This window comes from Carcharhinus amblyrhynchos, chromosome 13 (genome assembly GCF_965287045.1).
Source record: "Carcharhinus amblyrhynchos chromosome 13, sCarAmb.v2.hapA, whole genome shotgun sequence".
Taxonomy (NCBI): domain Eukaryota; kingdom Metazoa; phylum Chordata; class Chondrichthyes; order Carcharhiniformes; family Carcharhinidae; genus Carcharhinus; species Carcharhinus amblyrhynchos.
In genome coordinates this window covers 25161314-25188754 of record NC_137336.1, presented here as the reverse complement: position 1 = coordinate 25188754, position 27441 = coordinate 25161314, and the positions used below count along the sequence as shown (strand labels likewise).

At 44.3% G+C, this 27441-nt stretch overlaps 1 protein-coding gene across 1 annotated transcript in view; it reads right to left on the bottom strand.

Annotated features, from left to right (window-relative positions):
* Positions 1-26974, bottom strand: part of LOC145351778 (organic cation/carnitine transporter 2-like) — a 50123-nt gene extending 23149 nt beyond the window's left edge. Inside the window, exons 1-5 of the mRNA XM_080201402.1 lie at positions 26422-26974; positions 13706-13809; positions 10012-10166; positions 5797-5968; positions 101-227 (exon numbers count right to left, since the gene is read on the bottom strand). Of these exons, the coding sequence (XP_080057528.1) occupies positions 101-227; positions 5797-5968; positions 10012-10166; positions 13706-13809; positions 26422-26808 (945 nt within the window). The 5' untranslated portion in view covers positions 26809-26974. The remainder of the gene's footprint in view (positions 1-100; positions 228-5796; positions 5969-10011; positions 10167-13705; positions 13810-26421) is intronic.
* Positions 26975-27441: the final 467 nt, after the last annotated feature.

Below are 27441 nucleotides of genomic sequence, written 5' to 3'. Positions count from 1 at the left end.
CAGCCTCTAGCTTCAGCTGGGAGGACCCGTTATGCTTTTTATTATGAAGGGTAATGCCCAGTCTCCTGGTAGCTGTCATGATGTTATCAGTCTGCAGTACCTCAAGATCACTGAAGAGAACCTCTGGTGGAGTGATATGGTTTTTCTTAGCCATGTGTCGGAGAATTGCTTCAGCCTCCTGTACTCTTCCATTTATCAGCAGCCAGCGAGGGGATTCAGGAATAAGCCTGGAATTAAAAGTGTTTTGTTTTGATTGGAAAGTACAAAGGTCTTGATCGGATACTATTAACATTCAAATGCGTTTTAATGGCAGACAGTAACAGGCAATTTTATTCAAATCAGGGATAGAGTTAAAAATGACAATGGTATGAAAGATAAATTTTAAAATGGCATTTGACAAGATGATAGGTCTGAATGTACAAAATTCCGTTAATTAATATGGCATTTATTGCAGGAAGACCTGGAGAGAAAGAATGGGTACTTTGCTTTGTCTCTATCACCAAGCTGTATTAAGCATTGCATTGAATGGAAACTCCAACAGGAAAAGAATTAAATGTCTTTATCCAACATTAACTTCAAGAGAGATGAGAATTTGCCAAAACAGTGGTTGGTTTGAATGGACCTACGCAGGAGCCAAGCTAAGCCAGATTAAAGGTGCTAAGCACTCACCTAAATCTCACCTAACGGGGTGGAATTTTCTGGTCTCAATCGCCCTAATGCCAGAAGATGCTGCCCAAAGGCAAAGGGCCTTTGCATGGTTTGTGTCCTACCTGCTGGAGTGAACGGGGCCATCAAGGCCCTCCCCTCACTAGAATGTTGGGCATCAGTGGGGGAAGACCGCTGGATGTTACAACCTTGGCAGTGCCAGCCTGGGCCCCCAGGTGGCCCTGGGGGGCAGCTTTACACTGCCAACCAGGCATTGTGTGGAAGTGATGTGGAGATGCCGGTGTTGCTCTGGGGTAAACACAGTAAGAAGTCTGACATCACCAGGTTTTAAATCCAATCGATTTATTTGATAGTAAACTCGTAAGCTTTCAGAGTTTGCCCCTTCAGACGAAGGGGCGAACCCCGAAAGCTTGCGGGTTTACTATCAAATAAATCGATTGGATTTAAAACCTGGTGATGTCAGACTTCTTACTGTAATCAGGCATGGGGCAGAGCCAAGGGGGCGGAGCCTAATGGGATGGAGCCTAATGGGGGCAGGGCTCTCTGGGAGGAGATCAGTGGGGATGGCTGGCCTCGCTGCCACTCTGCAGTCATGATCGGTGGGAGACTGAGGGAGGCCAAAAATCGTGGTTAGTCATTGAGATGGGAGTGGGGGCAGCCTGCTTGGGGGTTGGGGTTGCAGGGTGCTGGTCAGCAATGTGGGGGGGGGGTGGGGTGGGATTATGGTGGCAGTCAGGGCATCCAGTGTGGGGGATGGAGATAGGGATGGGGGGCAGAATGCAGGGGATCGAGGCTGGTCCGGCCATATCCAGGAGACCAGCTATCAGGCTATGGGGTGCTCGGGCGGCCGGTGTTGTGGGATTGCAGGGCTGGCCAGCGATCAATCCGTGGGGAGGGTTGCACAGTCGGCGATGCGGGGGTCAATTGAGCTGGCCAGCAATTGGGGGGCTGGCCAATAGAGACCACTGTACATCCGCCGATCTCTGCGCTGACAGATCGGTGCAAATGCTGTGGCCCGCTCAGCTCTCTGCTGCAGGCCTCTTCTGCACGGATAGGCCCAATCCCTGAGTTTTAATGGGATTTACTTTGGTGCACTCTGCAGTGCACAGAGTGTGGGAGATTCTTCTCTAAGCTCCCGCTGAAAAAAACGTGATTTACTACAGTTTTTACACAAATTCAACACTTAGAATTTTTTTGGGAGAATCAGCCCTAGGGATTTCCCATGCTCTTTCGTGGATGTGTTTTTTTAAAAAGTCGTGGTTTCAAGTGTTGTATATCATTAAACTAGTTTATAGCTCTTGTATTAGGAGTGTTTTATTGTGTTAACAAACATGTTTGCGGCTGAGTGTAATAGCCTGTGTAAATTTGTCCATTATAAAACACTAAAGTCAAGAACTGATAGTAAATGTAAATCGGAATGTGCACCTTTTACAGTTTGCAAGAAGAAGTCTCCCTCTTTCTCTTGCACCTTTGTGTTGCATGCAGCCTAGAGCAAATGAAACTTTCAAAGAAATTCTGATCAGAATAAGTTATCTTTTTTTGCCTGCAAAGCTGGAATAATTTAGAGTCATTAAGAATAGTTTCACCAAAAATCCATCTGAAAGAACTGCCAAATCTACTGTGTAAGAAGTCTCACAACACCAGGTTTAAGTCCAACCAATTTATTTGATAGTAATCTCACAAGCTTTCGGAAACGGTGTTCTTTCGTCAGGTGTGTGGAAGGTTCCGAAAGTTGTGGGATTACTGTCAAATAAACTGGTTGGACTTTAACCTGGTGCTGTGAGACTTCTTACTGTGTTTACCCCAGTCCAATACCGACATCTCTACATCAAATCTATTGTGACCAGAGTTCTGTCAGATAAACAGCATTAGGTTTTATCCTTTCTCATACTCCATCCTTTACAGAGGTCTATTCTTGTTTGGTCATGTTTTGTGTTTGTGAATGAGCACATGGGATTTCGAATATCTGGGGATTTTTTTAGCAAAAAGGGAAAATTGTTACACTTCTAAACCAAACTTATATGTTAATCAGTTTTTTTTAAACTTGTTTCTTAATTTTTAAAGAGTTTGCTTTCTCATAAATCTTTTCTCATGCACTAACTGAAAGAAGCCTGGTTCGTCCTCTTACACCAGATCAATGTGTAGAGGGTCCAAGCAGGTTAGGAGCTGTGCTGGACCTGATTCTGGGGAATGAAGCTGGACAGGCAGTTAATATGGTGATGGGGGAGCATTTTAGTGATAGCGATCACAACAATGGTACAATGTAAGCTTGCAATGGACAAGGAAATGGACAAGTAGGTAGACTGGCTACTAATGGGAAAATCTACAGAAAGGCAGTGGAGGGCCGGGAGGTGGGCAAGGGGCATTCAAAAATGAAATGGGGAGAGTACAAGTCTACCATCTTTCCTCTAAAGTGATGGGTAGGAATAACAAGCCCTGAGAACCATGGATGACTAGAGATATTCAGGATACCATGAGAAGGAAAAGGGAAGCTTTTAAAAAGTATAAGATCAGCAAATCAGTGGAGGCATTGGTGAGGTGTAGGAAGTGTAGAGTGGAGCTTAAGAAAGCAATTAGTCAAGCAAAAAGCGGATATGAGAAAAATCTGGCCAATAAAAGTGGGAAAATCACAAGATATTCCGTAAGTATATCAATGGGGGAAGAGAATAATCAGGGAAAGAGTAGGGCCCATTAAGTACCAAGGAGGCAGTCTGTGAGTGTTGAATGAATACTACACATGCGTCTTCACCTAAGAAAATGAGGATGATGATATGGAATTCAAGGAGAGAGATGAAGGTCTTGAGCAAATGGACATAGGGAAGTATAAGATATTGGAGGTGTTGGCTGCCTTAAGAGTGGTCTCCAGGTTCAGATGAATTGTGCCCTAGGCTGCTATGGGAGGCAAGGAAGGTGGTTGCAGGGGCTCGGACCCAAATTTTCAATTTGTCTCTGGCCAAGGGGGAGGTGCCAGATGACTGGAGAACAAGTAATATTGTCCTGCTATTTAAGATGGGTTGTAGAGATAAAACAGGGGACCACAGAATAGTGAGTCTCAAGTTAGAGGTAGGGAAACTATTGGAGAAACCTCTGAACGAGAGCATCTATCTCCAATTGGTGAGGCAAAGCTTGACCAGGGGTAGTTAGCATGGCTTTATCAGAGAGAAATCATACCTAACAAATTTGAATGAGTTTTTTGAGGAGGTGACCAGGTATGTAGATAAGGATAGTGCAGCTGATGTAGTTTATATGGATTTCAGCAAAGCCTTTGACAAAATCCCGCATGGGAAGCTTGTAAAGAAGGTAAATTCACATGGGATACAGGGTATATTGATAAAGTCGATTCAAAATTGGCTCAGTTGTAGGAGACAGGGAGTGATGACAGAAGGCTGTTTTAGTGACTGGAAGCCAGTGTCTAGTGGTGTATCACAGAGATCTGTTCATCATTTATATAAATGACATAGCTGGCTATGTATGAGTTAGGATTAGTAAGTTTGCTGGTGACACAAAGATTAGCCAGGTGGTTAACAGTGAGGCGGAGTGTCGTGGGCTACAAGAAGGTATAGACAGAATGGTTACACAGGCAGGTAAGTGGCAGATGGATGTTAACCCTGAAAAGTGTGAGGTAGTTTGGAAGGACTAATTTAACAAGAAGATTTTCCATGAATGGTAGAACCCTAGGAGGATCTATGGAACAAAGGGACCTTGGCATATTCGTCCACAGGTCTCTGAAGGTGGAAGGGCAGTTTGTAGGGTGGTGAAAAAGGCAGATGGGACAAGTGCCTTGGGAAATAGTTTATTTATTAGTCACAAGTAGGCTTACATTAACACTGAAATGAAGTTATTGTGACAATTCCCTAGTTGCCACACTCTGGTACTGTTTGGATACACTGAGAGAGAATTTAGCATGGCCAATGCACCTAACTAGCGCATCTTTTGGACTGTGGGAGGAAACCAGAGTACCGGAGACAACCTACGCAGACACAGGGAGAAAGTGCAAACTCCACGTAGACAGTGACCAAAACCAGGACTTGAACCCAGGTTTCTGGCACTGTGACGCAGCAAATCTAACCACTGAGCCACCGTGCTGCCCTTTGGCATTGATTTATCAATTGAGACATAGATTACAAAAGCAGGAAAGTTATGTTAGAGTTGTATAGAATTTCGGTGAGGCCACAGCTAGAGTACTGCATGCAGTTCTGGTCGCCACATTATCTGAAGGATGTGATCACACTGGAGGGGATGCAGAGAAGATTCACCAGGATGTTGCCTGGGATGGAACATTTAAGCTATGAAGAGAGGTTGGGTGGGCTTGGGTTGTTTTCGTTGGAGCAGAGAAGTCTGAGGGGGTGACCTGATTGAAGTGTAGAAGATTATGAGGGGCATGGACAGAGTGGACAAGGAGCAACTGTTCCCTTTAGTTGAAGGGTCAGTGACGAGGGGACATAGGTTCAAGGTGAAGAGCAGGTGCTTTAAGTGATATGAGGAAAAACCTTTTTACTCAGAGGGTGGTGATAGTCTGGAATGCGCTGCCTGGGAGGGTGGTGGATGTCTCAATCCTTTAAAAGGTACCTGAATGAGCACTTGGCACTGCATAATATCCAGGACTATGGGCCAAATGCTGGCAGATGGGAGTCGGTGGGAGTTCAGGTGTGGACTTGATGGGCCGAGGGGCCTCTTCTGCACTGTATGATTCAATGCTGGGAGCGTCAAAGGATATCAATTGGTCAATTTTGTGAGTGAGGTAGACATTTAGGGTGTAATTCTGCAGCAGTGAGGTCAGAGAATTGAGCCAAATCTCTATTCATTGCGGCAGAATGGGAATATCCCACCGGCATGAACCATCATAACATTCCAACCTTAAACTTTTATTACGAGCTGTGAAGAGCTGGGGCCAGAATTGACTGCACACTCTCCCATAAAATTTCATGATGCAGTGAAGGTGAAAATTAACCCCCTGAATATCTAGCACCTCATCATTGTCCAGAGGACATTCCTCCTTTTTCACACACTGTCAATGCTGATCCCCATCCTTACCCCCATGCAAGAAGGGCTTTCATTTTATCTCAACTAGAAATTTGTAACAGAAGTTCTTACTGATTATATCGATAATAAGTTTGCATTCATGCCTACCACCACAAAGCAATGCACAGGATGCCAACAATAGACAAGGCCAATTGTAAAATCCACCAGCTTCGTATGAAGTACGCGAATAAGGGAACCATCATATAGCCGAGTGTATAAGAAATACCAACTCCCAACGCACAGAATTTAACACGAACAGATTTCCCAAGGACTTCCGATCCTGTAACAAAAGAAACAGCGATTGCAAGTTAAAAGCAGGAAATACTGGAAAACATTCAGCAGGTATGAGAGCAACACGGTAGCACAGTGGTTATAGTACTGCTGCCCCACAGTGCCAGGGACCCGGGTTCAATTCCAGCTTGTCTATGTGGAGGCTCTCCCCGTGTTTGCATTGATTTCTTCCAGGTGCTCTGGTTTGCTCCCACACTTCAAAGTTCTGTGGGTTAGGTTGACTGGCCTTGCTCAATTGCTCCTTCATGTCAGGTGAATGAGCAGGGGTATGTACAATGAGGGAAAGTTTAGTGTGGCCAATGCACGTAACCAGCATGTCTTTCGGACTTGAGGGAGGAAACCGGAGCACCAGGAGGAACCTCACACAGGCATAGGGAAAACATGCAGAACCCGATTTTACCACAAGTTGCACCCATTTTCAGCCGCGAAAATTTGGTAAAGTCAGGCGTGAGATGAGCAGCGTGATCCGCACCCACTTTCATGCTGGTATCCCCTTTACCAAGGTCTGAAAATGGCTACGGTTGGGATGGTGCCTAAAACGGGCATGATGGCCACTTAAATGTATTTGCATGTATTTAAATTGACTTAATGGGCTGCGCGCCCAACTTCTTTTTGATTTATTCATGGGACATGGATGTCACTGGCTGGCCAGCATTTATTGCTCTTCCCTGTTTGCCCTTGAGAAGGTGGTGGTGAGCTGCCTCCTTGAATCGCTGTGCTCAACGTGCTGCGGGTTGACCCACAATGCCGTTAGGGAGAGAATTCCAGGATTTTGATCCAGTGACTGTGAAGGAACGGCGATATATTTCCAAGTCAGGATGGTGAGTGGCTTGGAGGGGAACTTGCAGGTGGTGGTGTTCCCATTTATCTGCTGGCTTTGTCCTTCAAGATGGAAGTGGTCATGGGTTTGGAAGGTGCCATCTAAGGATCTTTGGTGAATTGCTCTAGTGTGTCCTGTAGATAGTACACACTGCTGCTACTGAGCGTCGGTGGTGAAGGGATTAAATGTTTATGGATGTGGTGCCAATCAAGAAGGCTGATTTGTCCTGGATGGTGTCAAGCTCCTTCAGTATTATTGGAATTGCACCCATCCAGGCAAGTGGGAAGTATTCCATCACACTCCTGCCTTGTAGATGGCGAATAGGCTTTGGAAAGTCAGGATGTGAGTTACTAGCTGCAGTATTCCTAGCCTTCGACCTGTTCTTGTAGCCATTGTGTTTGATGAGTCCAGTTGAGTTTCTGGTCAATGGTAACCCCAAGGATATTGACAGTGGAGGATTCAATGATGGTTACACCATCGAATGTCAAGGGGCGGTTGTTAGAATGTCTCTTATTGCTGATGGTCTTTGCTTGGCATTTGTGTGGCATGAATGTTACTTGCCACTTGTCAGGCCAAGCCTGGATATTTCCCAGTTCTTGTTATATTTGAACAAGGACTGCTTCAGTGTCTGAGCAGTCACGAATGGTGCTGAACATTGCGCTATCAACGGGCAGAGAATTCCAGAGAAATCCAGAATTGCAGGATTGACAGGGCTGTTCGGTTTGCCAATGTTTTTTCTGGTGCCTAGGTCGATACCAGGTGGTCTGTCCGGTTTCATTTCTTTGTTGATACTTTGTAGTGATTGTTACAACTGAATGGCTTGCTAGAGCCCGCTGCCACTCTGCCTGTGATCAGTGAGGGGAAAAGGGGAGTCTGCTGCCACTCTGCCTGTGATCAGTGTGGGGGAAGGGGGGTCTGCTGCCACTCTGCCTGTGATGGGGGGAGGGGCAGAGGGGACCGCTGCCACTCCACCTAAGATCAGTGAGAGGAAAAGGCAACTGCTGCCACTCTGCCTGAGGTCGATGGGCGGGAGGGGTCCACGATCGGTCCGGGTGGTGGGATAAGGGGTTCAGTAATGTTGTGAGGGTGGGGCAAAGTCTGTGGGGGCCAGGGGGAGGCATTATCTGGCCTGGAGCGATGTGGCATGGGAGCCGCATGCTATCATTTTTTTCACTGCGCATGAGCAGTTGGCGGTGCCGATCGGAGCTGTAGGATTTCGGGCGCGTTAAGCCCTGCCCACAGGCTTGTGCAGCATGATTTGGAATCGCTGATATTTTTGCAGGCACAGTGCGTATGGGGGACCCTGAGAACAGGCCTAAAAGTCGGGTCTGAAACACTCCCAGTTTCAAGTCCGCCCAGCACAGTAATAGGGCTCACACACTCCGCACATGCAATAACCCAAAGCCGGAATCGAACCCTGATGCTGTAGGTAGCAGTGTTAACTACTGTGCAACCATGCTGTCCTACCTGGGGTTACAGGGATAGGGCCTGGGTAGAAGTGCTGTCATAGAATCACAGAATCCTACAGTGCAGAAGGAGGCCATTCAGTCCATCGAGTTAGCACTGACCACAATCATCCTACCCAGCCCCTATCCCCATGACCCTATATATTTACCCTGCTGGTTCCCCTGACACCAGGGTGCAATTCAGCACAGCACCCAACACGCGCAACTTTGGACTGTGGGAGCACCTGGAGGAAACCCACACAGATACAGAGTGGTGTAGGCTCGATGGGCTGAATGGTCTCCTTCTGCACTGTAGGGATGCAATGACTCTGTTCTATGATTCTAGATAAGATAGCCTATATGGAATGAGAAACAAGAGTTCATGCTTCAGGTCAAAGGCCTTTCATCAATGCCCTGATGGTGAGTTATTACCTGATTTAATTTAATTATAGATTAAAGTAAAGTTTGTTTATTAGTCACAAGTAAGCTTACATTAACACCGCAATGAAGTTACAGTGAAATTTCCCTAGTCGCCACAGTCCGATGCCTGTTTGGGTCAATGCACCCAACCAGCACGTCTTTCAGAATGCAGGAGGAAACTGGAGCACCTGAAGGAAACCCATGCAGACAACATGCAAACTCCACACTGAGAGTGACACCGGGAATTGAACCTGGGTCCTTGGTGCTGTGAGGTAGGAGTGCTAACCACTGCACTATTGTGCCACTTATTATTGCCACTCTGAAATGAAACTTTTATGTGTATTTAAATAAGAAATCTCCCAGCAGTTCAGGTGAACTCTCTCCAGATTTAACCCACAAACCAAGCTGTGTTTGGAATCTGAGTGCAGACATGTCAACTAAGCCCAGCATCTTTTAGAGGTCCGTGATTGGGCAAGGTGAACAGAGGGATAAGGGTGAAAAAAGGAGGAATACATTCGAAAAACAATTAAAAACAAAAATAAGGTGAAAAAAAAGTTCTAGTTCTGGAAAGGGTACAGTGGGACAATGGGCACGGAAATGCTAGAACTAGCATGAGGGAGCTGACGGTCTGGGTGGAAGTGCAGACTTTGGCAAAGGGAGGAGGAGGGACCATGGAAGGTGAAATGGAAGAGCAGGGTCTGGCGTAGGGAGCATGGGAGGCCATGGGGGTGGTTGGAGGGCATAGATGGGAGGCCGAAGGGGGTTTGAAAGGTTAGGGCTGGAGGGACTTTGAATTTTATTTTTACAGGTCTTTTAAACAGCACATTTCTACACTTGGAAGCACTTGAGAGTGCCTCAGCTGACCAGAATCCAGCTCACACAAGGGCCCAGCAATGAAGATCCTGCCTTGGCAGATACTACTTGGCATGATCTGAGTAGACAACTTGAAAAGCATTGTACTTTCTGTGATGGTCACTGTGAAATGTTTTGTAAGGTTCTTTCAGGTTTTTTCGTGAGTAAGGTGTATTTTTGCAGCAAAGTATTCATTTTGCCACACTAAATGTTCTGAATCAATCCTCGTGTTGATTTATTTGCAATCCATTAATCCTCTGGTTTGCATTCCTAGCAGGGACCATCCCTGCTGCCTCTCAGATTTTGGAACTTTTTCGACCATTTTTCCACAGAAGGACTGGGGAATAAAGTCAGGACTTAAATTTGCAGGGCTGTTCTACCAGTGTCCCAGATTATCATGGAACAACCGGAACTTAGTGTCGTACTGAGAGAGACAGGATTATCAGAATGAGTATGAAAGAGCTAATAAAAGACTGGGAATGAGTAGGTGCTTACCAAGAACAAAGACAGCCACATAGTTTGAAATCTGTCCAACACCCACAAGGAAATTCAGAAAGCAGAAAATTTCCCAGTTTGTGGAAAAGGCTTGAATTATGCCAAATCCAACCTGTACAGCCATAGTTCCAAACAGGACTATCTTCCTCCCAAACCTGTAAAGTAGAAGCAAACTGCTGTGTGCTGAAGATACAGGTAAACACATACATGTAGTTAATCACACGTTAAATACTGCATACACTTGTATATAAACAAATGCATTGGTGTACATAGTATGTCCGTATTCTCTCAGCTACACAGCGATCATGCATTTAAACACAGACTTCTCCACTCAGCCTTTGGTTTACATGAAGTTGTGTGTGATTGAAAATCCATTTGGTTCCATTTGGTTCTCAGCCACCATAACTTTGAGATGCACTGGGAAGATAAAACATTATATTGTGTAGTTATGGTCATACCTCTGGGATTGAGGGATAGTTTGTCGGGCCTTCCCCCCCACTCCCACCGAAAAACAATCATGAGGAAATAAGCTTGGAGATGATGGATGGAATTTTTCAGCGAAATGGGATTTTCAGTGTGAAAATCAGTGTGAATCCCAACGGTGTAAAAAGTCTGACAACACCAGGTTTTAGTCCAACCTATTTATTTGATAATATTCTCACAAGCTTTCGAGGGGTTACCCTCTTCGTCAGGTGAATGGAGAGTTCTGGCCTCAGACAGAGCATATAAAGCACAGACAGTTTAGAGATTTAGATTTAGAGACCAACGGTCCCAGTGGTACATATCCAAATCATAATCTTTAGGCACTTTGAAAATTTTCCCTGGTGTGAAAAATGCCACGCAAAGCCCCATGGGTCATCTAAGCACTTCAGCCAAGAGGGTGCTGCATTTAAACAACTCCGCAGCAGTCGCTCACAGTCAAGCCAGGAGAATGGCAGTGAGAAGTCAAACTCATGGATTCTCGGAGGTTGCACTAACTTGATTGTTGGAAGCCCTGGAGGAGAGACAATTTACCTATGGGTTGGCAGGGTAGGCAGTGGTGTGGTATTGACAGTGGGCTAGTAATCCAGAGACACAGGGTAGTAGAGGATTGGTTAACAAACAGAAAGCAAAGAGTGTGGGTAAAAGGATGTTTTTCTATTTAGTGATCAGTGATTAGTAGCGTGCCTCAGGGACCAGTGTTGGGACCGCAATTATATACAATTTACATAGATGATTTGGAGTTGGAGACCAAGTGTACTGTGTCCAAGTTCTCAGATGACACTAAGATGACTGGTAGAACAAAGTGCTCAGAGGAGACTGCAAGTCTGCAAAGGATTAGGGATAATTTAAATGAGTCATACAGTCATAGAGGTTTACAGCATGGAAACAGGCCCTTTGGCCCAACTTGTCCATTCCACCCTTTTTTAAAATCCCTCAGCTAGTCCCTGTTGGCCCATATCCCTCTATACCCATTTTACTCATGTAACTGTCTAAAGTAGAGTCAATCTGTCTAAAATAGAGTGGACAAGGGTCTGGCAGATGGAATACAATGTTGGTAAATGTGAGATCATCCATTTTGGGAGGAATAACAGCAAAATGGACTATTATTTAAATGGTAAAAAATTGCAGCATGCTGCTATGCAGAGGGACCTGGGTGTTCTTGTGCATGAATTGCAAAAAGTTGGTTTACAGATGCAGCAGGTAATTAAGAAGGCAAATGGAATTTTGTCCTTCATTGCTCGAGGGATAGAGTTTAAAAACAGGGAGATTATGGTGCAGCTGTATGAAGCGCTGGTGAGTCCACACCTGGAGTACTGTGCACAGTTTTGGTCTTTTCGCTTGAGAAAGGATCTACTGGCACTGGAGGGGGTGCAGAAGAGATTCACTAGGTCGATTCCGGAGTTGAGAGGGTTGGTTTATGAGTTCATAAGTTCGTAGGTTATAAGGTTTAGGAGCAGAATTAGGCCATTCAACCCATCGTCTGCTCTGCCATTTGATCATGGCTGATGTTCCTCATACCCATTTTCCTGCCTTCTCCCCATAACCCTTCAACCCATTACCAATTAAAATCTAACTGCTCCGTAAATTTACTCACTGTTCCAGCATCCACCACACTCTGGAGTCGCAAATTCCACAAATTCTCAACCCTTTGGGACATGTAGTTTTGCTTCAACTCTTTCAAATTTACTGTCCATTAGCCTAAGTCTATGACTTCTCATTGACGAGAGACTGAGTGGACTGGGACTGTACTCATTGGAATTCAGAAGAATGAGGGGGGGATCTTACAGAAACATTTAAGATCATGAAGGGAATAGATGAGATAGAAGCAGGGAAGTTCTTTCCACTGGTGGGTGAAATTAGAACTAGGAGGCATAGCCTCAAACTAACACAGTGCAGATTTAGAACTGAGTTAAGGAAGAACTTCTTCACCCAAAGGCTTGTAAATCTGTAGGATTCTCTGCCCAGTGGAGAATTGAGGCTACCTCTTTGAATGTTTATAAGGCAAAGATAGCTTGATTTTTGAGCAGTAAAGGAATTAAGGGTTATTGTGAGTGGGCAGATAAGTGGAGCTGAGTCCACGAAAAGATCAGCCATGATTTTACTGAATGACAGAGTAGGTTCGAGGGGCCAAATGATCTACCCCTGCTCCTAGTCCTTGTGTAATGCTTTGACATGATGTGGAGATGCCAGCGTTGGACTGGAGTAAACACAGTAAGAAGTCTCAAAACACCAGGTTAAAATCCAACAGGTTTAATTGGTAGCAAAAGCTACAAGTTTTTGGAGTGCTGCTCCTTCATCAGATTAGTGGGATTTCAGTTCACAAACAGGACATATAAAAACACAAACTCAATTTACAAAATAATGTTTGGAATGCGAGTCTTTACAGGTAATCAAGTCTTAAAGGCACAGGCAATGTGAGTGGAAAGAGGGTTGAGCACAGGTTAAAAAGATATGTATTGTCTGAATCCAGGAGCTCAGCAGGTCCTCCTATCCTTTCCTCCTCAAGGCACTGCTTCTCTCTACATGCTATTGTACGTTGACTCTGGCATCCTCTCTCCTGGCCCATGGCTATAAGTAAAGACTTGTGAATCCAAAAACTGGAAGGGAGGGGACAGAATGTGAATAGTGAGGCATGCCCCAACCCATTGCCCAATCAAGACGTGGGACTTATTACTTGTGGTCTTTCCAATGAACCCCACTCCCTTACTCTCACCCCCACTAGCCATGACCCAAAAGGAGCCTCTTGCAGCTGTGCATGATGGATGGGCACCTTACCTTGGAAATCATTAGCTGCTACCAGAATCTCTCCAAGGCTGAGGACTGAGGATGTATACGTTAACTGGCTTGCCCTGTGAGATGGAATAAATACGACAGCAAGAAATGATCTTAGAAGATGTAGAATCCATATGGATGAAAGTAAGAAAGAACAAGAGGAAGAAGACACTAATGATAGCAGTCTGTAGGGCCTTAAACAGTAGCTATAACGTAGGGTGGAGAATAAATGAAGAGATAATGAGGACATGTTAAAAAAAGCATTACATTAGCCATAGGTGACTTGAATCTCCATGTGGTTTGGCAAAATCAAATTGACGTAGGTAGCCATGATTAAGAATTCATAACATATTTGGGAGAGTACAAAATATATTGTGGATCCAACTAGGGATCAGGCAATTTTAGTTGTGGTCCAATATTAAATAAATGGAAATCTCACCTGTCAGATAGCTGTCCAGAAATGAAAGAACCAACCAGCACTCCCAAGAAGAATATTGACATAGAAAGTGGCCCTTTCCAGTCATCGTTACACACCAAGTCCCACTGAAAAAGAAATGAAAAATAACTTGCGCGTAGTTTGGACAAAATTTACAGGCAAATCATTTGATGTATTTGTTTTAGAATGGAAAGGAACGGATTTGAAATAAGCCCTTTTGGCTTACCAAGCTTCAGATCAATGGCAGCATCTAAGCTAAAGGGCTGTGAGTTCAAATCCAATTCCAGACGCTCCAGTACATAATCCAAGCTGCCACTTCAGTTCAGCATTGAGGTGGAGTTTTATATGAAATTGTTTTATACGAAAGTGTTTTATATGAAATGTTAAACTGCAAACTTCTCTGCCCTCCAGATATAAAATATTCCATGACACTATTTCAAGAAAAGCAGGATTATATCTGGGCGTATTGATTGCTCAATCGGTTTTACTAAAGTTAAAGGTTTTACTATACTACCATGACTAAAGTTTTACCCGAAAGACCCCCCCCTCACTACTAAAGTTTTGCTATTTGATTGTTCTAGGATGTTGCTGTCACATTTATCTACATTACAACACTGATTACATTTCAAAAACAATTCATCACCTTTGGGATGCCAAAGGAAACTCATTAAACTGCATGTAAAATGATCCTAATTCCAACAGATGCTATGCAATTTACATTGTCATAGAATCTCCCCAGTGAATTTCATTAGTGGTGGATAATGCATCATGCGTATTGCTGAGAAAAGAGATAAGTTGATGAAATTTTTCATCTCACATGCATAGGATCATGCAAGAATGCCAAATTTCAAAGGGAGCAATAATTTACACTGCATGCGAAAAGAGTACCAATTGATTGGCAAATTGAAACAAAAAACAGAAAATGCTGGAAAATCTCAGCAGGCCTGACAGCATCTGTGGGGAGAGAATAGAGCCAACATTTCAAGTCTAGATGACCCTTCTTCAGAGCTTTGGCACATTGACTTTGGTTGCTGAGGCTTTGGCTGGAGAATGCAACAAAATCTATTGTTTCAATGAATTCAAAAGAGGTGCAATGACTGGCCATGTTTCTTTTGCCTGCAGACGACATGTCCCTTTGTATGAATATGTGTCACTTTTAACAAGCATAAGTGAGCCACATTGCATGCCTGACTGACACTCTTAAATTGGTTGTTAATGTCATTCTTAGAGTTGTTCAGAAAGTGCTGTGCAATTGTGAAATCACATCTAATGCTAGACATTGAACAAAGGGTAGAATTCTCTCATTCCACACTTGGCAGGTTTTGTGGTAGATGAGAGTTCAGCAGCAGGCAAAAAGTCAGAGACCTATCAGCATAAAAACAGTTTGCAATTCTCCCAACGTCAGATCAATAGTGGGTTGGCTATCTCTCTGCCCAATAATGCTAATGCTATTTACTTTCATTAACATTTGCTGAATGCTCATTAAAACAGATGTTCGCTGGCACATCATCAGGCCTTCCAAACTTTTATCACACCAGTGGGATATTAGGCCAGCCTCAAACCCATTTAAAAATGAGTGGCATGCGCAAGTCAGACTCAGTTCAGTCATGACTTTGAGGTGAATGCAACATATACAGCCCATCTACCACTGCACTGTATTGTTTTTGTTGCGATGTATACCACATTGCTGAGGTTGTAAAGTCAGTAGGCGCCTGTACTTTGCCAAAGTTGTCCAGAAGAACAATAGTGTACTGTAGTGCTCACGCACTCTTCCTTGGTGTGCTTCCTGGAGCTACGCCTGAGACACAGGACGTCCCTGTGCACCTATGATCCTCTGATCAAGGCCTAAAGAGCTTGTTGGGTGAAGCAGTGTGTTACCTTCTTCTAAAGCCTGCAAGCCTTTTTCTTCTGGTTGCCAGACATCAGCGACAGTCCGTTGATGACAGGTGGCCTACAGGGAGTGAGGTGTATGTGCTGCACTGTATATTAACCATAGCACCTGGAACTTTGACCCTGTCAGCTGATGGTGAGCATGAGAGTAAATTCCTGACCCAATAGCTGTTTTGGCCCATGAATCACTTGTGCGTTACTAACGAGTTTCCAAGCACTGAATCAGGTCTGAGTTTCTGTCATTCTGGCCAATGGGATGGCTTTTGTCAAAACTACTTCACCATCACACTTAGGAGGTGATTCTTCCATTCCGACCCACTAATATTTTGGCAGGTTGGGCTGGGAGATTCGTGCATACACCAACTCGTGGGATATGCCCATGTGTTCGGACATGCGCGCATCTCCCAGAGATGGATATCCGGCGCGGTTGGAACCACATAGGAAACCGGAGCAAACAGCAGCTGCGTACTTTTAATCTTATTTTAATGTCATTTAAATGTGATTATTGGGCCCAGGACTGAATTCTCCAAGCCTAATAGCATCTCCCACCCCGCCAGTACAATCTCACTCTAGCGGGGTTTAGAGTTGTTCTCCACTTTCGGGGAACTAGCGGGGGACCCTGCTGGAGAGAAGGGAGGGGTCGCACTGCCACTCTGCAGACAAGATCGGTCAGGGCTGGAGGAAGGTCTGGGTGAGGGGTTCTGAGAGGGGGAGGTCTGCCTCCCGTGGGGAGGGGTCTGCCAGGATGGTGGGGAGGGGGATCATGGTGCTCCGAGACAGGGGCGGTTTGGGGCTGACCCGGGAATGGTCCTGGGGGCTGTGATCAGGCCATGGTGGGGTGGGGGTAGTTCCGGAACTGTCAGATTCTGGCGTGAATAGGCCCGGCCCCCTGAGCTTTTAATGAAAATCATGATTGTGAACTCTGCATTGCACAGAGCATGGGAGATTTGAGTCTGAACTCCCACTGAAAAAACAATCATGATTTACACCATTTTTCCCATGAATTCAACACTTAGTACTTTTTTGGGAGAATTGCCCCCTTAATCTTATTAATAGAAAAACTCTGCCCATAATGTCAGACAGCTGATGTGATTCCAGGATTGGACAAGACATCTGTCCTGATGAGTGTCAGACAAAAAACTTCTACAATAAGTCTACAACAATATTCAAATTCTGTACCACCAAAAAAACTATGTCAAATTTCTAAAGCAGACAGTGAAATACTCCCTAACAACGTGCAAATGATGCAGCAAAACTCCACATTATCAATGCTGATCAAAGACTAGGAGAACCCTATTCCATTGGCTATCTGTATCATACACGTGTAATGTGTATATCATACACATGTAATGATCAGTGCTTTTGCTAAATGGATTGTAATCAATTAATTTTTACTTTTCCACCATTGATTTTCTTCACAACAGTCTGAGACCATTGATGACTGCTAATCTGGGCCCCGGGTGTAGTCTCCGCCTGTTGTTAGCTTAATCTTTTTTTTATTCATTTGTGGGACGTGCATCACAGGCTGGCCAGCATTTATTGCCCACCCTTGGTTGACCTTAGAGGGCAAGTGAGAGTTAACCACATTGCTGTGGCTCTGGAGTCACATGTAGGCCAGACTGGGTAAGGACAGCAGATTTCCTTCCCTGAAGGACATTAGTGAACCAAATGGGTTTTTCTGACAATCGACAATGATTTCACGGTCGTCAGTAGATTCTTAAATCCCAGATTTTTTTTGTTGAATTCATCTGCCATTCGATTTGAACCCAGGTCCCTCAGGATGGTTTCTGGATTAATAGTGTAGCGATAATACCATTATGCTATTGCCTCCCCCTTTGACCGTACATTGTGTGTGAAACTTGATAAGGGGGTCAATACAGGCTAATTGATAATGGGCACATCAGAACTGATCTCATGGAAATCCACAAATATAGTTTTCAACTGGAATTACTGGCTCGTGAACAGATATAGGAGATATTGATAGATTTTTCCTCAAACATATCCAGCCCTCCAATTTGGGATAGAACTCTGGTCTGTTCATATCAATCCAACATTAAAAACTGCACTTAACAACTGAATCATCAATGGAAATAATAAGTGAATCATTCTTGCAACTAATTTTGATGGAAGACCGTTCCAGAAGTTTATTTATTAGGCACAAGTAAGGCTTACATTAACATTGCAATGAAGGTACTGTGAAATTTCTGTAGTCGCCACACTACAGTACCTGTTCGGATCAATGCACCCAACCAACACATCTTTTAGAATGCGGTAGAAAACCGGAGCATCTGGAGGAAACCCACGGAGACATGGGAAGAAGGTGCATACTCGGCACAGACAGTGACCCAAGTTGGGATTTGAACCTGGGTCCCTGGCATTGTGAGGCAGCAGTGCTAACCACTGTGCCACCGTGCCACCCCCAGAATGCTGCACATCTGTATTCCAGTGAACCCAATATTCTTAATGTAATAATCTTACTCTAATGATGACGACATGAGCATTTTAAAATTTTGACCAACACTGGGCAGGCTTTGCCCGGTGTACTGTGTCCAATCATAGGCACTATACTTGAGGAAGGATTTGAAAGCATTGGAGAAAGTACAGAGAGGATTTGCAAAAATAATTCCAGAGATGATGAACTATAACTGAGAATAGATTGGAGAGGTTGAGTCTGTTTTCCTTGGAGAAAGGAAGCCTGAGAGGAACCTTGATAGAGGTATTTAAATCCTGAGGGGTATGCACAGGGTGAATAATGAGAAACTTCTCAAGTCAACATCAAGAACTAAAGGTACAGATTCAAAACAACAGGCATAGGAGGTAGAAGTGATGTGAGGAAAATGTTTTTTTACTTACATGGTGGTTAGAGCCTGGAATGAACTTCCTGAGAGTTTGGTGAAGATAGGTGCCTATCAAGAGGGTTGCTTAGTCCTGGATACCAAGCTTCTTGAGTAGAGCTGCACTCACCCAGACAAGTGGAAAGTACATATTTATACAATTATACTCCTGCCTGGTACCTTGTAGATGATGGTCAGGAGTCAGAAGATGAGTTATTCACCACAGAATTCCAAGCATCTGTCCCACTCTTGTAGCCAAAATATTTATATGGTGAAGATGTATTCAAAGGGGAATTGGATTGCTTTCTAAAAAAAACAATGTGCAAATTTATGGGCTAGGGCTTTGTTGTGGGACGAAGTAGGATGTTCCTTTAGGGAGGCAGTGCAGCCGTGATGGGCCAAATGGCCTTCATCTGCACTGTAAAGATTCTGCCACTATTTCATTACATAAATCCAAATTGCTGCTATTTTGCAAGACAAGATTTCATTTCATTGTCAAGGTACTGGAATAAAAGGAAGATGCAAGAATTGAGTACAATCAAGATTAAAAATAAAATTGGGATACAGTAAAGGATTGGATAAAAGGGGAACTGATATGAGTGCATCTATTTGAAGGTGTTTTTCATATGTGAATTACCATAGCAGCAGGAAGACAATCTTTACCTAAGTGACTAGGGGGTGAACAAGGGTGCATAGAAATTGGTGTTAGAACAATAAAAAAGGCTGGTTCAACATGGAGAGATAATGAAATAATTTGCACCTATATTTTAAAAGCTTGGTCCATGTGGTTATTGAGACAGCATAACATCAAAGGAGTGCAACAGTATAAGCATAGCAAGATAACGGAACACAGTGTGAGAGCAGCTACTGCGAAGATAATCATATCTATCTTGAGAGAGCAGACTCTTCCAGATTCAAAGTCGTGCTGAAAGCAGCTGTTTTAAAAAACTCCCAAAGAAAAAAATTATGCTGAAGAAAAGTTTTCCCAGATGGAAAGAGAACTTTTGGTGGTAACTATATGCTGGATTTAGCTCAGAGTTATAAAATGTTGGATGTTATTTGGGGAAGGGGCATTTCTCAGATATCAGGAACATAGATATCTGGGAAAAGGGGTTCACTTCATAAGATACTGGCGTTGTATGGCGATTATTGTGGTTATGTGTACTGTTGTCATGTATTGTAGTTTTCCTTGTCGTGTGTTTCTTTTAAGTTAATAAATATTCTTCATTAAATGATCACCACAAGACTGATATGTTCCTCACTGGTTTTCATAGCTTCCCTCACATTATACAACTTGAAAATATACACAACTAAGAACAAATATTCTAAGTTACCCTTCCCTGTTTAGGGATACTTTCACATTTAATACCAGTGGGGTTCATAACATAATACCTATCATGAATGAAGTTATCAATTTAAGCAAGTCACACACCTTCCATCATAATTGGTCATTTTTGATTATTGCTGGAGTTTAGCTTTCACTTTAATTTCTTGTGGCTGCTCGTGGTCTTTTCACTTGTGATTAATGGCAAGATCAGATGTTGAACAAAAGAATGCTGTGGGAAGTAAAAGTTGTTGGTTGCAGGACTGTAAGCAGAAAATCTACAATACTCAGCTAGTCAGGCCTCATTTGTGGAGAGAAACACAATTGTTTCAGGCTGATGAGCATTCAGCAGAACTGGCTTTGATGAAGGGCCATCAACGTGAAACATTAACCTTGGTTCTCTCTCCGCAGATGATGTCTGACTGATGAATGTATCCAGATTTTTCAATTTTTTAATCTCAGATTTTTGTGTTTTGCCTTTGTTTTGTGTTGGAGGAAGTGTGGCTTTTCCATGTGACAGTCAGGTGGGTGGATTAGTGGAACGCAACTCAACCTAACAATAAGAGTGGACTCCAGGCACCAATGTGCAATGTTGTTGCTGCTTTGACCATACAACAGCCCCGCTGGAAAGCACCATGCCCAGAGCAAAAGTCAAGACTGAAGCATTGTAAACATATTGAGGCAGAAGTATTGAGTGAATGATTCATCTCTGCCTCCTCCTATACTCCTCATCATTACAGACCTCAGCCAATCTACATCACTCTGTGCGATGTCAAAAAAATGACTGATTGTGGATTCACTGGGCCACAGCAACTTCCCACTTGTAGCAATGAAAACAAGTGTTCTAGAACACCTAGCTTGGTGAACGTTCTCCAAGGCGGCCTTCACGACATACGACAGTGCAGAGTCGTTGAGCAGAAACTGATAGCCAAGTTCCGCACACTTGAGGACGGCCTCAAACGGGATCTTGGGTTCATGTTACACTATCTGTAACCCCATAACTTGCCTGGGTTTGCAACACCTCACTTACTGTCCTGTCTGGAGACAATAGAATCCGTCATTAAGGAGGAAATTGCGAGGCATCTTGAAGGGAATTGCTTGATAGGGCAGACGCAACACGGTTTCATTAAAGGGAAGTCGTGTCTGACAAATTTACTGGAGTTCTATGAGGATGTGTCTAGGGCAGTGGATAGAGGAGAGCCGGTGGATGTGGTCTTTCTGGATTTTCAGAAGGCGTTTGACAAGGTACCTCACAAGAGGTTACTGCAGAAGGTCAGGGGACATGGAGTTGGGGGTAGGGTGTTAGCGTGGATAGAGGATAGGCTGTCAAATAGGAGGCAGAGAGTGGGGGTCAATGGGTGCTATTCGGATTGGCGGTTGGTGACTAGTGGGGTGCCCCAGGGGTCGGTGCTGGGGCCTCAGCTATTTACCATTTATATAGATGATCTGGAGGAGGGAACCGAGTGCAGGGTGTCGAAATTTGCTGATGACACCAAGATTGGGGGAACGGCAAATTGTGCGGAGGGTGTGGAGAGTCTGCAGAAGGATCTAGATAGGCTGGGCGAATGGGCCAGGAAATGGCAAATGGAATTTAATGTTGGCAAGTGTGAGGTGGTCCACTTTGGTAGGAAAAATGGTAGGAAGGACTATTACTTACGAGGCGAAAAACTGCAGCAGGCGACGGTGCAGAGGGACCTCGGGGTCCTTGTGCATGAGTCGCAAAAACCCAGCTTGCAGGTGTAGCAGGTGGTCAGGAAGGCGAATGGGATGCTGGCCTTCATAGCGAGGGGGATTGAATATAAAAGTAGGGAGGTCTTGCTGCAGCTGTATAGGGCATTGGTGAGGCCGCAGCTGGAGTACTGTGTGCAGTTTTGGGCGCCGCACCTGCGCAAGGATATTTTGGCCCTGGAGGGAGTGCAGAGGAGGTTTACTAGGCTGATACCGGAGTTGAGGGGATTGAGCTATGAGGAGAGGCTGAATAAACTAGGCTTGTACTCGTTAGAGTTTAGAAGAATGAGGGGAGATCTCATTGAGACGTATAAGATGATGAATGGGATGGATAGGATAGAGGTGGAGAGACTCTTCCCGCTCAAAAAAGACAGTAGGACTAGGGGGCACAGCCTCAAGATAAAGGGGAGGCGGTTTAGAACGGAGTTGAGGAGGAACTTCTTCACTCAAAGGGTGGTGAATCTCTGGAATTCTCTGCCCGTTGAAGTGGTGGAGGCTGCCTCGCTAAATATTTTTAAGACGCGGGTTGATGGGTTTTTGATAAGAGAGGGGATTAAGGGTTATGGGGAGAGGGCGGGAAAGTGGAACTGAGCCACGACAGATCAGCCATGATCTTATTGAATGGCGGGGCAGGCTCGAAGGGCTAGATGGCCTACTCCTGCTCCTATTTCTTATGTTCTTATGTTCTTAATACTCATCTCTTTAACTTATGCTTAATGCTATCTCCGATCACATTGTCTGTACCTTTAAGATTTGATTAGCTGTAAAGACTCACATTCTAATCAGTATTCTGTAAATTGTGTGTGCCTTCGTATGCTCTGTTTGTGATCAGAATTCCCACTCACCTGACAAAGGGGCAAACCCCAAAAGCTAGTGGCATTTACTACCAAATAAATCTGTTGGACTTTAACCTGAGACTTCTTACTGTGTTTACCCCAGTCCAATACCAGCATCTCCACATCATGACACCTCATTATAGTCTTCGGTCCAAACATGGATAAAAGCATTGAATTCCAGAGTTGAGGTGAGAGTGACTATTCTTCACACTAAAGCAGCATTTGACCAGTGTGGCTCATCAAGGGATGCTTGCAAAATTGAAGTCAATGGGAACAGGAGGAAAGCTCTCCACCAACAGAAATCATTCCTCATTAAAAGGGAGATCATTGTGATCCTTGACAGCCACTCACTTCAACCCTAGTACATTGTTGCTGGTTTCTCATGGCAGCGCCCTAGGCCCAGGCAACTTTAGCTGCTTTATTAATGACTGTTGATATTAATTGATGATTGCACAATATTCATTGCTATTGACAACGCCTCAATATTCTGCTGCAGACATTTGTATCTAAGGCAGAAAGTATCAGATAACACCCCACCAAGCAAATTAATTGGAACAACAGTTAAACTTGCCTCTCCAGAATCATCAGAACCAATGATATAAGGCAGCAAATGAAGGGGACTTGTTCATAGTCCAGCACTCTATCCTGTGTAGCTCAAGGTGAGGAACACTCAAGGGAATTAAATAAGGCAAAACCTGAAGCTACATTCAATGTGAGAGCTTTATAGCTGCAGTTCTGTGCAAGTCACTTGGTGGTACCACAACTCTGCATCCGGCCACTGATCTTTTGGAATATTCTCACAGATCCAATGGGGCTGAGGGTCCCCAGTTGAGAATTGCTGGTGAAGAACATGCCTCTGAATTTCTGCTGGGAGAACGCAACAGACCCCTAGTCAGACTACACAAGAGGAAATCTCCTTCAAGTGCCTTTTAAAACCTTCATGATCATGGTTTTCTAACTTTCATGATCATTGACAGTAACCAACATTCTAGTGTTGTTTTTAAATCTTATACCTGTCCTGCCTTTTAAACTGGAGGTGTATGTCTCCTTTTGTTTCCCTCTTGCTCTGCTACCCTCCATTGTATCCAATGTTCCAGTCCTATGTAAAGTAAGTAAAGTCGCCATAGTCCCAGATGACCATAGGCCTTTCTCCCCTTTGAAAGGAAAAGTTATCTGGTGGCGATTTAACCTGGGGATCATCACACCCCAGGCAAAGGGCAAGGTTGAGAAGACATGGATAACCTCAGTACGGAAATTGAGTCCACGCTGTTGGCATCACTCTGCATCACAAACCAGCTGTCCAGGCAACTGAGTTAACAGACTAGTCATCAGCATGTGCAGAATGAACTGTAGTTGTTTCTTGGTGATGATCTTCGGAAGTTCTTGTGTGCCTGCTTTCTGCAACCTTTCTTATTAACTGTGTGTGTTGTCCAACTAATCCTCACTATACACCCAGAAAAAATATTTAATTTACTTTCCATTACCTTTCTTATGTTTTGTTAATGCCTATGTATTTGCAGTTTATTAATATTACGTAGTATTTATGTTGTACATAAGAACATAAGAAATAGGAGCAGGAGTAGGCCATCTAGCCCTTCGAGCCTGCCCCGCCATTCAATAAGATCATGGCTGATCTGTCGTGTCTCAGTTCCACCTTCCCGCCCTCTCCCCATAACCCTTTATCCCCTCTCTTATCAAAAACCCATCAACCCGCATCTTAAAAATATTTAGCGAGGCAGCCTCCACCACTTCAACGGGCAGAGAATTCCAGAGATTCACCACCCTTTGAGTGAAGAAGTTCCTCCTCAACTCCATTCTAAACCGCCCCCCCCTTTATCTTGAGGCTGTGCCCCCTAGTCCTACTGTCTTTTTTGAGCGGGAAGAGTCTCTCCACCTCTATCCTATCCATCCCATTCATCATCTTATACGTCTCAATGAGATCTCCCCTCATTCTTCTAAACTCCAACGAGTACAAGCCTAGTTTATTCAGCCTCTCCTCATAGCTCAACCCCCTCAACTCCGGTATCAGCCTAGTAAATCTCTTCTGCACTTCCTGCAAGGCCAAAATATCTTTGCGCAGGTGCGGCGCCCAAAACTGCACACAGTACTCCAGCTGCGGCCTCACCAATGCCCTATACAGCTGCAGCAAGACCTCCCTACTTTTATATTCAATCCCCCTCGCTATGAAGGCCAGCATCCCATTTGCCTTCCTGACCACCTGCTGCACCTGCAAGCTGGGTTTTTGCGACTCATGCACAAGGACCCCGAGGTCCCTCTGCACCGTCGCCTGCTGCAGTTTTTCACCACGTAAGTAATAGTCCTTCCTACCATTATTCCTACCAAAGTAGCTATGCTCAAATGTGTTTTTCTCACTTTTAAGCAATTTTCCTATATAATTACAAGAACAAGTATATAGGCAGAAGCTGAGAAACGAGGGGGGAAAAGGTAGCAATTGTAGGGAATTTCAATTACCCTAATATTAACTGCAATTTGTTTTGTCGTTTCACCTCCTGCACCTAGTGGTACACACTGCCCATTTGAGAGGAGTTCTGGAGTCAGCTGAAGACTGGATTCATATTTAAATGTGGAAATGACTCAGGTTGAAACGAATGAGTGGTACGATGGCACAGTGGTTAGCAATGCTATCTCACAGCGCCAGGGACCCTGATTCGATTCCAGCAATGGGTCACTGTCCGTGTGGCGTTTACACATTCTCCCCACGTCTGCGTGGGTTTCCTCCGGGTGCTCCAGTTTCCTCCCACGGTCCAAAGCTGTGGGGGTTAGGGTGATTGGCCATGGTAAATTGACCCCACCCAGTATCAGGGGGATTAGCAGGGTAAATATGTGGGGTTACAGGAATAGGGTCTGGGTGGGATTGTAGGTGGTGCAGGCTCAAAGGGCGGAATGCTTCCCTGTGTCTGTGTGGGTTTCCTCGAGGTATCCTGATTTCCTCTCACATTCTGAAAGGCCTGTTGATTAGGTGCATTGACCCCAACAGGCGCCTGACTGTGGTAAACCTTACTTGTGACTGATAAATAATTAAACTTTCTGCACTCTAGGGACTCTATGTCTTAAGGCTATAACTTCGTTCCACCCTCCAAAGGTTTTTTTGGAAATAAATTACTAACTAAAATACCATGAAACCACCAAGATGCTTCTAGCTTTACTCCTGAAACCTAACTCCAGAACCCGATCTTTCCTCATTGGGCTTGCTGGGTTCTAGCGATAAAAAAAGTTTTCCTGAATTTAATTAAAAGTTCTGGTACCGCTATCTATTACACTGGTTTTATTCCAAAGCCTTGTGGTGCAATGGATAGGAGCCCTGCCTCTGCCCCACAAGCCCAATACTGCAGAAAGCTGATAGGACTTAACATGCAAAAATGAATGACTTGCATTTTATAGTATCTAACAATATCAGACATTCCAAAGTGCTTCCAGTCAATTCTGTACTTTTAACCTAGAGAAACTATTGCAATCCAGGAAATGTGACAGCGATCTTGCACACAGACACCTTTCAGAAACAGCAACATGACAAAGAGCAAATCTTTTTTTTGATGGTATAGATTTGAGGGATACATGTTGCTCACAACACTACGTTAACTTTCTCACCCTTTTTGAAAATTGTGCCTCAGGATCGCATACGTCCACCCGAGAGGGCAGACCGAACCTTGGTTGAATAATCCGCCCGAGAACTGTATGTCTGACGGCTCAACATTCCCTAGGTTCACCACTGCAGTAGCAGCCTAGCTAGTTGTGCAGGACTAGGATTTGAACCTGTTGACTCAGAGGCCAGAGGACATGAACCGTGCTTAACACACAGTCCTGCATAATTAAACATTGCAGGAGAAGAAAGAAGATTGATATCAATTGAGAACAAACGGAGTCAGGAGTTAAAATACAAAAAAACTAATGCTTAGAGAGGCAAAGACGCTGAAGTTAAATATTAATATCTATCTGATCAAAGAACAGGGAAGATAAAGCTGTCGGATCACATTTCAATCCCAATGTATCTGCTCCTTTGATTCAACACAAAACTGAATATACTAGTTACCCTAATCTCAGAGTCCCTGCTACCAGTGTAATGACTGTGTTCCTTCAATCACTTACCTCGCTGACAATGGTGGAGATGTACTGATCCTTACTGTACTCCCAACCATCCAAACAGGGCTCCTGTTCTAGCTCAGACATATTGAGGGAATCTGGGTCAGGAAAAGTCTGCGAAAGATTCACGATCACATCCAGCCGGTACCGTCTGCATTTGCTGTACTGGAGTTTGCCCTTTTCCACTTGCAGGGGGATAGTCCTATTGATCCACGCTTCACTCAGATTGAGATTCCCGGGAATTACACAGCGATGCTCTGGAATATCCGCGATAAATACCATAGACATTCCGAAACCATTGGGGATGACACTGAGGCTCAGGAGGAAGAAGGTAGCTTTCTGATAGGGTCCCCATTCTCCGAGGAAAGCGGTGATTTCATCGTAATCCCGCATGCTGGTGACAGTAGGGGGAACCAGCAGTGAATTACTTATCTAAAACTATAAGAATTTATCTCTGGGCAGCGAGTGGAGAAACAGCCTGGAGTCATTTCAAAGTCTGATTTAATATCAGTCGTTTCCATATTTAAATATTAAACCAATCTTCAGCCGACAGTGAGAGAGCTCCTCCCAAGTGGGACATAATTTAGCAGATAACACAGCCTCTGCTGTCCCCGGTCCAACGCCGGCACATTCACATACCTTGTGAAACACATTGCTGACAGAATGCTGAAATGATTGGTTGTGGTTAAACTGGATACCTCCTTACCCAGTGTGTTGAGTATGTCCTATGGCTTTCCAGTTGAGACATTGACAGTGTTTTCAGTTCTCTTTGAGATGTTGGTAATTAATCTATTTCTTGCAAATTTACACTGAACAAAATCCCACAGATATTGGAAAGGTAAAATGGAAATGGTTATATTTGTTTATCACAAGTAAGGCTTACATTAACACTGCAATGAAGCTACTGCGAAAACCCTCTAGTCACCACACTGTCACCTGTTTAGGTGCACTGAGGGAGAATTTAGTGTGGCTGATGCACCTAACTAGCAAGTCTTTGGACTGTGGGAGGAAACTGGAGCACCCAGA